The sequence below is a fragment of the Puma concolor genome, unplaced genomic scaffold (genome assembly GCF_028749965.1).
Source record: "Puma concolor isolate L17-30 unplaced genomic scaffold, mPumCon1.1.hap2 unalloc_scaffold_26, whole genome shotgun sequence".
Taxonomy (NCBI): Eukaryota; Metazoa; Chordata; class Mammalia; order Carnivora; family Felidae; genus Puma; species Puma concolor.
In genome coordinates this window covers 246,954-261,794 of record NW_028240232.1, presented here as the reverse complement: position 1 = coordinate 261,794, position 14,841 = coordinate 246,954, and the positions used below count along the sequence as shown (strand labels likewise).

Genomic DNA, 14,841 nt, shown 5'->3' with positions numbered 1-14,841 from the left:
AATAGTGACAATTATGCCATTCTAAACCCCTGACAGAACAGTTGACAGTCTCTCTATGCTGGTTTCTTTATCCTTTGATTTCTCTTGTCCAATTCTTCTAAAATTCTCTCCCCTAATCACATTCCTTCATTTTTTTTTCTAATAGTTTTGTCATTGGCCAGAGGGCATGACATGACAGCATTTATTTTGCCCCTGGTGGCCTGGGTTATATATAGAGAGAGAGAGATATAGATTGATAGATATAACTTAAAATCTGCCTTTTCTAATTACTTTAAATATATATATATTTTAAATGCTAGAAGAGAAATTTAAAAAAAATTAAGTTTATATATTTAGAGAGAGAGAGAGTGAGTGGGAGATGGGCGGAGAGAGCTAGGGAGAAAGAGAGAAAGAATCTCAAGCAGGCTCCATGCTGCCAGCACAGAGCCCTGCACAGGGCTCAGTCTCACAAACTGTGAGATCATGACCTGAGCCAAAATCAAGAGTTGGACGTTCAACCGACTGAGCCACCCAGGCGCCCCTAAAGAGAACTTTTAAAACTTCTCCCATGGTACCATAAAGCTAAGTATTCTAGAAGGCTACTAAAGTATCTTTATGGCTTACCATCAACTGGAAGCTTCTTTAGCAGCCTCTTTTGTTCTTTATCTGTTAGCTCAATACCCATGTTCCTCACAAAATCTGATAGATGTTGCACATTAATATTTTTCCTTTGAAAATATGAAACGTGATCATTCAAGAATTTTATAGAATAATTATTTCAAGTAATAATTTAATAGTGTTAAGCATGTTTCTTCCTAACTTGAGCAAGTTCAAAGATATAATAAGATATATACATCCATACAGAATTGAGAAGGGTCATATATCAAATTTGCTTAAAAATACTGAAAAGTATGTTTTCTTAATCTGACAAGAAGTCAAAGTAGAAGAGAATAGATTTTACCTAAATAACTGTCTGATTAATGAAATATCAACATCAATTCATTTATCCATCTTACCAGAGAATACTATATATTTTAATTTTTTTCTGAAATATGTTATTTGCTCTTGATACTGACAATAAATAAACTTTTTTAAATGAATATAATCTATTGTCAAATTGGCTTACGTACAACACCCAGTGCTCATCCCAGCAAGTGCCCTCCTCAATGCCCATCACCCACTTTCCCCTCTCCCCCACCCCTTCATCCACCCTTAGTTTGCTCTCTGTATTTAAGAGTCTCTTGTGGTTTGCCTCCCTCTCTCTCTGTTTGTAACTATATTCTTCCCTTCCCTCCCCCCATCATCTTCTGTTCAGTTTCTCAAGATCCACACATGAGTGAAAACATATGATACCTGTCCTCCTCTGACTTATTTCACTCAGCATAATTCTTTCCAGTTCCAAGAATGGAAAAAAAAAAAAGCTTTATTTTGCTGTTGCTTGATATACTCTGATTTGGGAATCTATTAATAATGTTGAAGTAAGTATTATTAGTATAAAAACTCCAGAAAGTTCAGAAGTTATTAGTAAGTTATAGGCTTTTAATTACTATATATAAAGGTAAACCGTGGGACATTAGGAGCAAATGTTCCATTAGAAAAGGTTGAAAGCTACAATTTACAAATCAGCAATAGAATGGTAAAAAATATTATTTAAAACTATACTACTACATAAAGTCTGCAGATCTTGGTTTTATATAACTTCCCACTGACCTGTAAAAGCTTTTAATCCACTACACAACTTTTTCATTGTAGTTCTCCCATATACTGTAAGAAGAAATGCAAATAATAAAAAGAGACAGTGAAACACACAAATAATAGGAGAGGAAAATATTCCAGCAACACTTCCGTACTAATAATATTCTCTACTTTTACCCACTTCTTGAGAATGAGTGTAAAGAGGTTAAATATGAAAAATATAACATCAACAATACAACTATGACTTAATTCTTCTATAAAAAATCAAACCTACAATAGTCAAGGGATAAGAGTCAAAAGCCACTTACTGTCCAGGGTCTACTTTTTAGCTCTCAGACTTTGAAGAACTTTCTTATTTCTATCAGGCCATGACAATGGGTTTATGTTTGGTACATGCTATTCAAAAATGTTTAAACTTGGGTTTCAGCAGTGATTTTCTCAGGTAATGTGTTCTCATTCAATATTCCCTGGTGTTTTAACAGACCCAGAAAGATTTATTTCCTCCATTTGGATTACAAGATAAATTATTAAGCACTTTGAAGACAAATCCTTTATATTAGCAATTGGGGGGGGGGGCAGTTATCACACTGATAGACTAACAGATTTTATTTCCAATTTAATATTTTTTTTGAAAATTTTATTTGGGTAATTGTAGATGCATATGAAGTTAGTAGGAAAAAATAGAGAGAGATGCCTTGTACATTTTTGTCCAGCTTCCCTTAATGATAAGACTTACAAAGCCATAGAATAATACCAAAAACAGAATACTGGCATTGATACAATCCACCGATGTTATTTAGATTTCCTTAGTGTTACTTGTACTCATGTGTATGTCTCTGTATTATTAAATTCCAGACAATTTTATTACCTGTGTAGGTTCACGTATGCACTGCCACAGTCAAGATACTGAACAGTTCCAGTCCCACAAGGACCCTATTATAACCACATCCACCTCCTTCTGCCTCCACCAATCCCCTATCTCTAAATCCAGGCAAGCTCTAATCTGTCCTCCATTTCTAAAATTTTGTTATTTCAAAAATGATATGTAAAGATCTTACAGTATGTAAGCTCTGAGGTTGGCTTTTTTAGCTCTGGATAACTATCTGGAAATTTGTCCAAGATGTTGCATGAATCAGATAGTGTACTTTTACTGATGAATAATAGTATTCCATAATATGTATGTACCACAAGTTTGTTTAGCCATTTACCTGTTGAAGGAGACTTGGGCTGATGCCAGTTTTTGGCTCTTACGTTCATGTACAGATTTTGTGCGAACCTAAGTTTCAAAGGTGTAATTGCTACGGTAGCTCTATGCTTAGTTTTGTAAGAAACTGGTACTTTTTCTATAGTGATTGTATCACTACATTCCCACTACCAAGTATGAGTAGTCCGGTTTCTCAAGCATCCTCATCAACATTTGGTGTTGTCATTATTTTTTATTTTAGCTATTCTGATAGGTATGCAATGATATCTCACTGCAGTTTCAAATGGCACTTCCTTAATACCTAATGACGTCAAGCATCTCTTCATGTGTTTATCTGATACCTGTATATCCTCTTTGGTGCAATGTATTTTCATTCATATAGTTTCATATATTTTCCCCATCTTCTTATTGGTTTGTTTGTATTTTATATTGCTGAGGTTTTCTCAAATCAAAAAAAAAAAAAACCCCTTTTAATGTTTATTTTTGAGAGAGAGAGAGAGAGAGAAAGACAGAGCACGAGAGGGGGAGGGGCAGAGAGGAAGACACAGAATCTGAAGCAGGCTCCGGGCTCTGAGTGGTCAGCATAGAGCCCAAGACGAGGCTCAGCCAAAGTCAGACGCTCAACTGACTGAACCACCAGATGCCCCTATATTGCTGAGTTTTGCGTGTTCTTTAAATGCCATAGATGCTGCTGCTTTGTCAGATGTATCATTTGCAAATATTTTCTCCCAGACGGTAGGTTGTCTTCCACCATCTCCACACAGCTTTCCAGAATAAAAGCTTTTAATTTTAATGAAGTACAATTTATCAATTTTTTCCTTTTGTGAATCATGCTTTTCGCATAATATGTTTCTAAATCAATTTATTCTTACTAGGCAGCATAAGCATAAATTACATAACTCAAATGTTACCAATAAGAATACAGTGAAAAATATGTCTCCTTTATAAACATCTCCATTGTCAGAATTCTCTTCCTTCTAAGGAACAAACATTGACATTTTTTGTTTATCTTTTTTAGAGATACTCTATGCATATATTTGTATATAAGAATAGAGCTGACTGGTTCTTTTGATGGCTCCATATATTAAATTGACTAGATGTTCTGTAATTATGGAATCAATTTTAAAATGCATCAAAATGGGTATAAATTGCTTTTCCTTGCATTTTCAGATATATTGTTTTAAGAGAATATATCTTGTTTGTTCAAATATTCTCTTCCCCTCTGTATCAAGTCTGTCTTATGGGAGGATTGTACTGCTGTTCCCAATGATATCGTGCAATTTGCTTTGTCAAATGAAATATTTGAGTGTCTTCTGAGTAGAAACTTTAAGAACTATCACATGGCTCCATCATCTCTCTTTTTCCTGTTACAAAAGTGACACTGTCCAGACAGGGACTGTTCTTGCATCCTATGTCCTATAGTAGAGAACAGATGGACAGCCAACCTATGGGCAGTGTCTAATATTGAGTGTCATGCAAAAAAACTCTGTTGCCACTGAGATTTGGGGGTTGTTTGTTGCTACTGCAGCATAGCTAGCTGATAATAGGAACTGGAACCACAGGGCGCCTGGGTGGCTCAGTCGGTTGAGCGTCTGACTCTTGGTTTCAGCTCAGGTCATGATCTCACCGTTCATGAGTTCAAGCACAGTGTTGGGCTCTGCACTGACACTGAGGAGCCTCCTTGGGTTTCTCTGTCTCTCTCTCTCTCTCTCCCTCTTACTCTGCCCCTCCCCTGCTTAGGCCATCTCTGTCTCTCTCAAAATAAAGAAACTTAAAAAAAAAGGAACTGGAACCACAAGTGTGTTGCTGTCTTAGCAACAACAAAAGTAGTAGCAAAAACACCAAAACTATGTGGCATTGGCTCTGGTGCTGGAAGTGTTTGGTGAAGAAATTGTTACTGGAGGCTGGAATGAACCCATGCCTTGCAATGGTGTTGGTGAGTTTAGCAATTTCAACAACTTAGAAGGCAGAAAATGTACTGAATATGCTTGTACTTTAAAAGAAGAAGCTGTGTGGGGCGCCTGAGTAACTCAGTCATGTAAGCCTCCAATTCTTGGTTTTGGCTCAGGTCATGATCTCACAGTTTGTGGGTTCGAGCCCCACATCGGGCTCCATGCTGAAGCCTGCTTGGGATTCTCTCTTTCTCTCCCCCTCTCTGCATCCCTCCTCCACTCCCTCTCTCTCTTTCTCTCAAAAATAAATAAATAAACTTAAAAAAAAAGAAGAAGCTAGGAAATACAGTGTTACTAGAGTATCTGGTTGATATTGGCAGCAACGGACAAGTTACTACAAAAAGAAATGAACCCAGAAAACAACTGGCTGGCTAGCAAGCAAGGATAAAGGAGAACAGAGAGAATCCAGAGATTCAGGGTGCGACATGGCACAAAAAACGAACTAGTTCTCATCTTCTACAAATAGAAGATAACACCTGGAATTTCTTTTAGTGACCAAGGGCATTCAAAACTAAGTCTTCTGGCAAAGGCAATATGAAGAGTGTGATCATCATTCCTTTTGTTGAAACCTCTGATTTGATTAACATGGTGCCTAGTAAATCCTCCAAATTTGAAAAAAATAATTCAGGAACAAGCATCTTAGGTTGTGCTTCTCCCCAGGGAAGTCTGATAAAACTCAAGGGGTCTACAATTAAATCTAATGAGAAGCACATCTCAAAAAGAATTGTAGATGTAACTATTGGCACATTAAGCAAGTTGTAATCAATCAGATAAAAAGTCAACCCTATTTTAGTATAAAACTTAAACTAAAAGGTACTCTGTTCATGACTTAAAGTGGGGTTCCTGCCCTCTACAAATAGGAAGTACGCTAAGAAAGTTGCCCCAGCCCCCAAGAAGGGGTTATTCTTCAATGCCTTCTTCAGATGTGAGAAGAAGAAGAATGGAAAAAGGTAGAACTTCTTCAATCCCATAACCAAGATCCATAAAGAACAATGAGCTGGGAATCTAATCATCATGGTAAGATTTTTCCCAAAGAACTTAAAAATATTTTCAATGCTTACCATCAGTGGGCAGGTTGCATTTGAGATCCTTAATTTCGTCTTCTGTGAGTTTCCATCCCATGGTTTTCAAAACTGAATCAAGTTTATTGGCATTAACAATCCCTCCTTAGAAAAGCAAAATGGTCAAGAAATAGCCAAAGGAAAGAAAAATACAGTTTATATATTTAAATAACCTATGGGCCCACATGGCTGTAGTGTAGGTGGAAATATAAAGGGTGTCCCCTGTCAGAAATATTTTTCTTTTGCAGGCAAGGGATCTTTTTCTAAAATTTTTGTTTGGGGGATTTTAGTTCTTAGAAAGTTCCGTCTGCAGAAAAAAAAACCAAAAACTGAAATCTTGAACTAATTGTCCAAGATGCATTATTATAGTCAATTAGCATGCTGTATAGTTTTTGGATTTAAATAACTTAAATAGGCTCATATATAGCATGACAGTTGACTTGTTTTAGCAAATACATCAAATTGTTGACATATACTAACGTCATTTTCAGCAGGAACATCAAGTGTCTATAGTACAAAGCGGGTCAATAATAGATAATAATAGATAATAGCTCTTTAAAAAGAACCTCTTTCTTTAGTGGGATCATGGGGACAGGTTTACAAAGCATAAGCTTTAAAAGGGCCTGCATTAGTATTTAATAATTCATAGTAATGAAAAACATTATTTTATCTTCTCACTAATAAGTGGGCTCATTTTTGTTTATTTTATTGTCTCAACGCCTAACCAAATTCCCCAAATATTTTCCCTTTAATTTTACTGTTCTGACACAGACTTTATTTTCTCTTATGTAAAATTTATTTAAATTTCTATATGGAGATAATTTGCTCACAGGTCTATATCAGAAGCTAGGAATGATATCAGTATTTAAGGAGGTTAGTGAAGTTCACAATTGGATATCTAGGAGACAGTATAATGTGTCTCTTAGAATCATCTGGCTTGGTATTATGCTTCTCACTTACCACTAAGAGACTTCAAACCATCCAGTAACCTATGCTTGTAGACTTTTCCTTTAGCTACGTGGAAACATAAATCAGGTCATACACAAGTAAGTGATGTGGAGATTCACCAAGGCAGCAAGTCATTATTTAATGTAAGGAGGATTTGTAATTTTCTCTAGAAAATTTCCAATTTACTTTCAAATTTTTAAAAATGAAATAGCCACCAATGTATCCACTCTATTCAGTTATTGACACTTAAGCATGTGAATCTTGTAATCTTGGTGCTTTTTTTTAATTCCTTTTCAGCTCTCTAATGTCCTTTTCTGTTCTCTCACCTGGTTAGCACCCAGTATAACTTTTACAATTCCCCATCTATAGAACCACAACTACAAAAGGTACTTCTTAGCCCTGATGGCAGGTTGTGAATAAAGCAGCAACTGATTTCCAACTAAAAATTAATGGAATTCCTTCTTAAAAATCTTCTCTTGAAATGTTTTTATTGTAAAGAATTTTAAATATATACAAAAGTAGAATGGAAACAATGAATCCCCATAAACACTCAGCTTACAGTTACTGATGTTCTACCATTAGATAGCATCCTTTTAAGGTGAAAACGTACCATTCATTTTTTTAAAAAAATTATTTGCATACATAAGTGTATAAATTGAACCATATCACAATGGCTGTACTTTTTCGGTCTTTGTTTTTGTTTAAGTGCCTTTTTCTGCTTCTTCCTTCTCAGTCTATGGTGCAGCCACAAGTCCCTAGATGATTCATGTTAACAACCTAGAATATACCTACATATTATCTATCAGTATGTGAAGATACATAATTACATGAGTGAAATCATTCATACTAAGTAGTTTTTGAAAGCATTTTTTCTATGCTATCAGAAAGTATATAGAAGTTCTCATAAACAAAATAAGAAATGTGTGCTTCCTTCAAGACCATATTAATATTTTAAATGCTCACCATTAACTGGCAGCTTTTTTACGAGCTCTACACATTCCTTATCTGTGACAGTTACTCCCATGTTTTCCAGAACACCTCCTACATCACTGACATCAACCTCTCCCCCTTCAACATAACAAAATGGTCACAGATTAGTAGAGAGAAGGGCCTAACCACAGCCCCCCCCCAAACCTGTTGACCCTTTACAGCTTCAGCTACAATAGCTGAATGAGCAAACACACACAATATGTTAACTGTTCGCCACTGTCATTAATTGGGGGTAGAAATAGAATTTCTCTCTTACGCTTAGTAAAGTAATAGACATACTGATGCAGTTTATATAATACAAATTAGGACACTGTAGGCATAAGATCCATTTATTTTGTAAGGATATTCTCTCTCCCCTAATCTCTTAATGATAACAGAATTTTATCTCTGTGAAAGTTTGCTGTATCATCAGCTATGCTAATTCAAATTTAGGCTTTCAAAATCAAGAATAGTGACTATTCTTGGCAAATATTCCAGAAACTAAGAAATTTGCTACTATAAATTCACACAGAAAAATTAGTGCTAAAATGCAAATGTTCTAATGTGTAATTCTGGGCAACTGTATGCAGATATTCATCAATATAGAAGAAAAATGGGTAGAATAGAATAAAAAAGGGAATGTAAAAATGATGGTTCTACATAAAAATATAAATTAGCTAAAGAATAAAGACATTAGATTTATAGAAGCTTCTAATTAACCTGTAATAGTTTCCACTGCTTCCATCAATTTTTTGAGCTCAGTCTTCCCATTAGCTGTAAGAAATACCATAATTTGGCAATATTATAAAAAGATAAAGGAGCTAAATTAAGAAATAGAGATTCTCCCCACAATTTAATCTCACCAGCCAAAAACTTTTATGCAATGGATTGCAAAGAATTCATTCTATGGTAGATAGAGGGTTTACCCAAGAAAGCTTTCTCTGTCTTACACTTGCAGGAATGTTACGGTAGGCTAAGTATGTTGTTGTTTGGTCTCTGATAGCCCTTCTGATGCAAATGCAAGGTTCTTCCCATGATTGATGTTGAAAACATTTTTCATGTTCTATCTTTTACTAATACTTTTCTTTAGTTATTTCAACTATTAACTTGGAATGGCTGGTTATGTGTTCTCAATCTTTTGTTACCAGCACATGCATAAAGTTTGGGTAAATGTTTCTACCTTTCTATGTTTGGGAAAAAAGAAATCATTAGCTAAAGCTAGAGAGTTATAGCAATATGGCATTGTGCCAATATCAGGAAGGATTGATCAACCCCCTAAGACCAGCTACTTTATTTACTGGGCCAAGTACAAAATGAAAACGTGGGACCCCTTGTTCAAAAATCAGGAAGAAAAACTTTGCTTTTTTTTTTCTTCCACAGTCTTGTTCCCAAACTGTCATGGTGGTGTTTTTGTTTTAGTTTTTGTTTATAAGTCAGCTGGTAAATGTTGCACTGTCACAGGCATGGCATCTTCTAGGGTTGAGTGCAGAACCTCACAGGCACCCTGGGTGGTCCCATTACTCAGCATGCACGAGGCTCACTAGCAGCAGACTTCCTTCCTTCCTCCTGCCGCCAGAACCACACATCTGAAAAGTGAGTCACGTGTCTCACTTTCCAATGCACTGGTTGCCTCAACTCACTATGGACAGGCGACTCCCAAGAGTAATGCAGCCTTGACGTGGGGACACACTAGATACCTGGAAGGGGATGAGGAACAGGCTTGACCCTGCCAGCCCAAAGTGGGGACTGCTGCTGCCACGTCTTGTCACAAGATGCCTTCAGGTACAGGTTGCCAATGCCAGCCCTCCCTGCATCCATGCCCAGGTCCCTGCTGGGGTCAGGGGATGCAGATGTTGCCAGGCATGGTGGTGAAAGGGAGGTTGGCCATACCAGAGGCTGTGGAGTGGTTGACCCAGAATACATCCTGGGGACTAAATGGCAGCGGCAGTCACATGCCTGAGCCAGGGTGCCAAGCCCCAGCCATGCTCTAGTTTCCCATCAGACTTCAATTAGGAAACACAAATTCAAAGATAGAATTGTGAAGACTCTCTTGTGGCACTTGGGCAGCTCAGTCGGTTAAGCGTCCAACTTCAGCTCAGGTCACGATCTCACGATCCGTGGGTTCGAGCCCCGCATCGGGCTCTGTGCTGACAGCTCGGAGCCTGGAGCCTACTTCAGATTCTGGGTCTCCCTCTCTCTCTGCCCCTCCCCTGCTCACGCTCTGTCTCTCTCAGTCTCCAAAATAAATAAACATTAAAAAATTTAAAAGCAAATTATGAAGACCCTCTTGATGGCCAAATCAGAGCACTAAACCCCAAGCATGGCACTCTTGAGATCACGGCTGTGTCCAACTAACCTCACTGGTTGCACACCACCATTCCCCAAAGCAAAATAAAGGAAGGCCTACAATGCCACAAATCTATAAACCAAAAGCCTCAAGAGGATAGCTGACTGCATAAACCATAACCCCTGTTCCTTAGGTCTTTCTAACATTTCTGAGTGATGTTTTAAAACATAATGAGAAGGTAAGTGATTCGACTTGAAGAACGTGAAGCTGGAATGGGCAGGTGACAGAGAAGCCAAGCATGTGCAAGAGAAGCAAAGAAGTCCAAGACTACACCTTTTTTCTGCTAACGAGCCAGTTTCCCCATTGCGGAACTCAAGGCTTGTCTAAGTTGTGGTTGGTTACAGGCTCCTTTAGGCATTAACAGTCCTCAGCTGGGGACAAAGCAAAACTATCTGCTGCAATCTGGTGTTGGGCTTGTTACCTGGAAATATATACTGTTAACCTCAATGAAGATGACTAGGAAACAGTTTTCCTTTATGGATTTATTTTGATTTGATTTCGTTTTATTTTATCTTCTTCAGTTCTAGTCTCACGAAGACTTTTTAGGGAAGGTCTCCTGGGCTTCAAATCACATGGTGCATGTATATTTGAGGCAACTGTCAATGAATACAAAACAAAACACAAAAAGCAGCTAACTACCTACCAATACTCTGATTTCCTCTCAGAGCATAGAATCATAAATGGAAGTGGATGCCCAGACAGATACTACATCTCTACCGCCCCACCTCCGCCTCACATTTATTTAGGTGCAGCCACGTGACCGGTTCTCCACAGAGGAATGGCTACGGAAATAACGCGTGCACTCTCTCTCCTTCATGCTCTCCTTTCCATTCCATTATTAGACAGAAACGATGACAAGGCCTTAAAAAGGAATCCGAGAGGCAAGGAACCTGGGTCCCTGGATCGCTGAATGGAGAAGAGCCACTGTCCATTACCCAAAGATACTCTCGCCTTGGACTTTCACGGGGGAAAGAATTTAACTTCTGCTGCATTTACCCGGGACATAATTTTAGGTTTGTTTTTAAATAAAAATGTAGTTTACCCTAAACAATACGTGATCTGTTCTTAAATGAAGACTGTTCATCCCTATCTTTGCAAATGCTTCTAATTTCTTTTGGTATACCAAATATCACTAGTTAATATACATTCTCTTACACAAGCTCATAAATGTAAACTCCTAAGGCTCATTATTATCTACAATGCTTACCACTAAGTGGCAGATTTTCTGCCAGAGCTTCACGTTCCTTTTCTGTGTGTTCAATTCCCAGATTTTCCAGAACATTGTCTAGGTTATATTGGCTTTAACCATTCCTCCTTAAGAAACAAACAGGAAGTAATCATGAAAAAAAAATTACGTGATTTCCAAAGATTATATATAATTTTTTTTCTCACATGCATTTTAGTATGATAAAAAAAACAAAGAAAAAGTACAATTTATTTGTATTAGTGAACAGGCATATAAGGTTGACTCAGTAAATCACCTAAAATGATGTCAAGAACAACTTAGATAAAATGTTCTGAGGTTGGGGGTGCCTGGCTGACTTAGTCAGTAGAATGTGTGACTCTTGATCTTGGCGTCGTGAGTTCAGGCCCCACATTGGGCATTTAGCCTACTTAAAAAATATTCTGAGGTTGAAGCATTACTGGGTGACAGGCTGTGATTATGTGTTTAAAGTTACTATTTGTAGTATTAAGTAATACTCATCTGTTAAAAGAGGGGCCGAAAGAATACCAATGATAGGACTGTCCCCATGGGGAAAACAGAGAGAGTACTGTGCAGGTCTGTCCCCAAAACAAAGCCAAGGTATCAGCTGAGAGGGATAGTTCAAGATTCAGATCATCAATGTTCTGCTATTGCAATATACAAAAAGTGTATGAAAGATGAAAAGACTATAAAAATGGATTCAATGCTCTCGAAGAGAAAACTGTCATGAACAACACATTCACCACAAAATTCTCCAAGAATGTTGCTGACTGGAATTATTCCAAGTATCTGGGATGTCAGGAGGCCAAGTGCCACCTGCAAGAGGCTTCTCTCATTAAATAGCAGCAAACCTTCTACCCTTTTCCTCTTTCCCTTCCTACTTCCCCTTCTGGTCTCTTTTTCTAAGGACCTACAGGAAGAGGAAGTAAAAAAGCATTTTGGCCACAATACCATGCTTCTTTTCCACATTTGCTGTTGCTGCTATTGTTGTTAACTGGTCTTTAGGAAAGAATGTTTTAGAGAAAATAACTTGAGGGGCGCCTGGGTGGCTCAGTTGGCTGGGCGTCCGACTTCGGCTCAGGTCATGATCTCACAGTTTGTGAGTTCGAGCCCCGCGTCGGGGTCTGTGCTCACAGCTCAGAGCCTGGAGCCTGCTTCCAGTTCTGTGTCTCCCTCTCTCTCTCTGCCCCATCCCCACTCATGCTCTGTCTCTCTCTGCCTTAAAAATAAAATAAAATAAAATAAAATAAAATAAAATAAAATAAAATAAAATAAAATAAAATAAAATAAAATAAATAAATAAAAATAAAAAAGAAAATAACTTGATTTGTGCCATAAAATTATTAAAGGTCACTCCAAAATCCTTTGTATTGTTGTTGGGCAAACGCTCAGAAAAACTGCCTATGATATTCTGTATATTATGTGTTGTATAAATTAGATTTCAAATGATTCTTTGGGGGTGCTATTTAGAAATATTCTCCAAGAGTGAATGGATCCCTTGCAATACTATACCATGGGTGATTATGCAAACGTGCTTAACATAATGAAATAAAAAAATCTAAATACAGGAATGTAGACATGACTCAAAACCTGGTGGTAAGATGTTTGTGTTGATATTTGTGTTGACATTTAGCAGACTTTTCTGCTAATCATGGTTCTTAAATACCTTTTACAGACTTCACACCATCCAACAATCTGTTCTTATACACCTTTCCAGCAGCTATTAGAAAAGAAAAACCATAATTTATATCCAAAGGAAAAGAACATGGACACACAGTTTTTGGGCAACTGGGTAATTCTAGGAGCAATCTTTTTTACTCTTTCCCTAGGAAATCTGTTCTATCTCCTCATCAAATAAAAATTATTTTAGGAAAAAAATTGTGACAAAAATGTACCCAGTGTTCAGCAACCAAGAAGACTGCTGGGAAGACTATACTGTGCAGGAAAAAAAAAAAAAAATCACTACTTCTTTGTGTCCCCTCCCCCTTTTTTTTTTAACCTGTGTCTCACTTCCCTCAGTTTCCTTCCTATCATGCAGGCCTCTCAGGGCCGTGACTGGGTAGTGTTATTACAACCTGCATCAACTCTGATGGCAATATGGTTATGGTTAAAGAGCTGGGTTGACAGATTGAATCTGTACGTCAGCAAACTTAATTTGTTTTAAAAATTATTTTCAGTACTTTTTAGGAGAAACAAAGAGACAACAATTTAGAACTGCTGACAATGGGGCGCCTGGGTGGCGCAGTCGGTTAAGCGTCTGACTTCAGCCAGGTCACGATCTCACGGTCCGGGAGTTCGAGCCCCGCGTCAGGCTCTGGGCTGATGGCTCGGAGCCTGGAGCCTGTTTCCGATTCTGTGTCTCCCTCTCTCTCTGCCCCTCCCCCGTTCATGCTCTGTCTCTCTCTGTCCCAAAAATAAATAAACGTTGAAAAAAAAAAAAATTAAAAAAAAAAAAAAAAAAAAAAAAAGAACTGCTGACAATGACCCCACAAAACCAATGTCCCCGGAAAGGCTGTTCTGAGACTTAAATGGCTCACCGTCGATAGGTACCGTCTGTCTCAGCCTCACTAGTTCCTTTTCAGGGAGCTCGATCCCCATGGCTCCCAGGACCTTTAGCAGATCGTTGGCATCAATCTTTTTTCCTTTCAAAAGACAAGAACATCAGTGCGTGACAATTTGGAATCTAATGATTCCAGATAATGAAAAAATGATCACCTTCGGCTCGGAAGTAGCGAGCGAGTAAAAGGAAACACATACAACTACACAGAATCACAGGGAGGCCACAAATAGAACACAGGTCCTTAATCTCCTAAAAGGCATACTCTCTTAGTGATGGATCTGTGTGCATCTAATGCAGCAGAGGGTAGATTTGCTTTTAAGATTGGCCAGCAAGTTAGAATGATGGAAATCATGGAAATTTATAACTTTGGCAGGGGAACTTAGAATTCTGGGGAGATCCTAAATTATGTGATTTTTCTCTTCATATATGCCTATCAAGGTATGGGATTATTTGAATATTAGTGAGGTAAGTGATATTATTGCTTTATTAAAAACATTTGGGCCAGATTTCTTACCAAGACACAGAATCGTCATTGTATTTTTAAAATTTAAGTTGTACAAATAAATACAGCCTAAGACTCTGAAAACAAGTATTCAATGAGACATAATATAAAGACATATAAACAGTTTGGGGCAGTTGAGGAGATATTTTTAAAATAGTACAATTTTATAGTAACTTGCCACTCACCAGAAAACATTTTCAATGCATCCATTAACTTTTTCACTTCAACCTTCCCATTATCTGTTAAGAGAGCCACGTAAATCAAATACAAATCTAACACCGGCACTCATTAGCAATATGGAATTTAAAAAAGAAAGCAATATATGTATACTCCAATATTTTATCCTATATTCATCTTGAGCCAGAAGTTCTAAAATATTACTAGAGCTTTGATTCATTGAACTACAGAAAATTAAACCTC

The 14,841-nt window shown here is 37.6% G+C and overlaps 1 protein-coding gene and 2 long non-coding RNA genes across 3 annotated transcripts in view; all 3 read right to left on the bottom strand.

Annotated features, from left to right (window-relative positions):
- LOC147571470 (EF-hand calcium-binding domain-containing protein 13-like) overlaps window positions 1–664 on the bottom strand; it is a 28,482-nt gene extending 27,818 nt beyond the window's left edge. The window contains exon 1 of the mRNA XM_086696354.1: window positions 604–664. Within this exon, the coding sequence (XP_086552480.1) occupies window positions 604–664 (61 nt within the window). The remainder of the gene's footprint in view (window positions 1–603) is intronic.
- A 1,024-nt stretch (window positions 665–1,688) lies between these two features.
- Window positions 1,689–6,861, bottom strand: LOC147571469 (uncharacterized). The gene is made up of 2 exons (XR_015247356.1): window positions 5,892–6,861; window positions 1,689–1,743 (listed from the first exon to the last, which is right to left on the bottom strand). It is a non-coding gene; the product is annotated as an uncharacterized LOC147571469 (long non-coding RNA).
- Window positions 6,862–7,802: 941 nt separating this feature from the next.
- Window positions 7,803–14,661, bottom strand: LOC147571468 (uncharacterized). Its single transcript, XR_015247355.1, has 6 exons — window positions 14,607–14,661; window positions 13,897–14,001; window positions 13,026–13,079; window positions 11,363–11,469; window positions 8,529–8,582; window positions 7,803–7,907 (listed from the first exon to the last, which is right to left on the bottom strand). It is a non-coding gene; the product is annotated as an uncharacterized LOC147571468 (long non-coding RNA).
- Window positions 14,662–14,841: the final 180 nt, after the last annotated feature.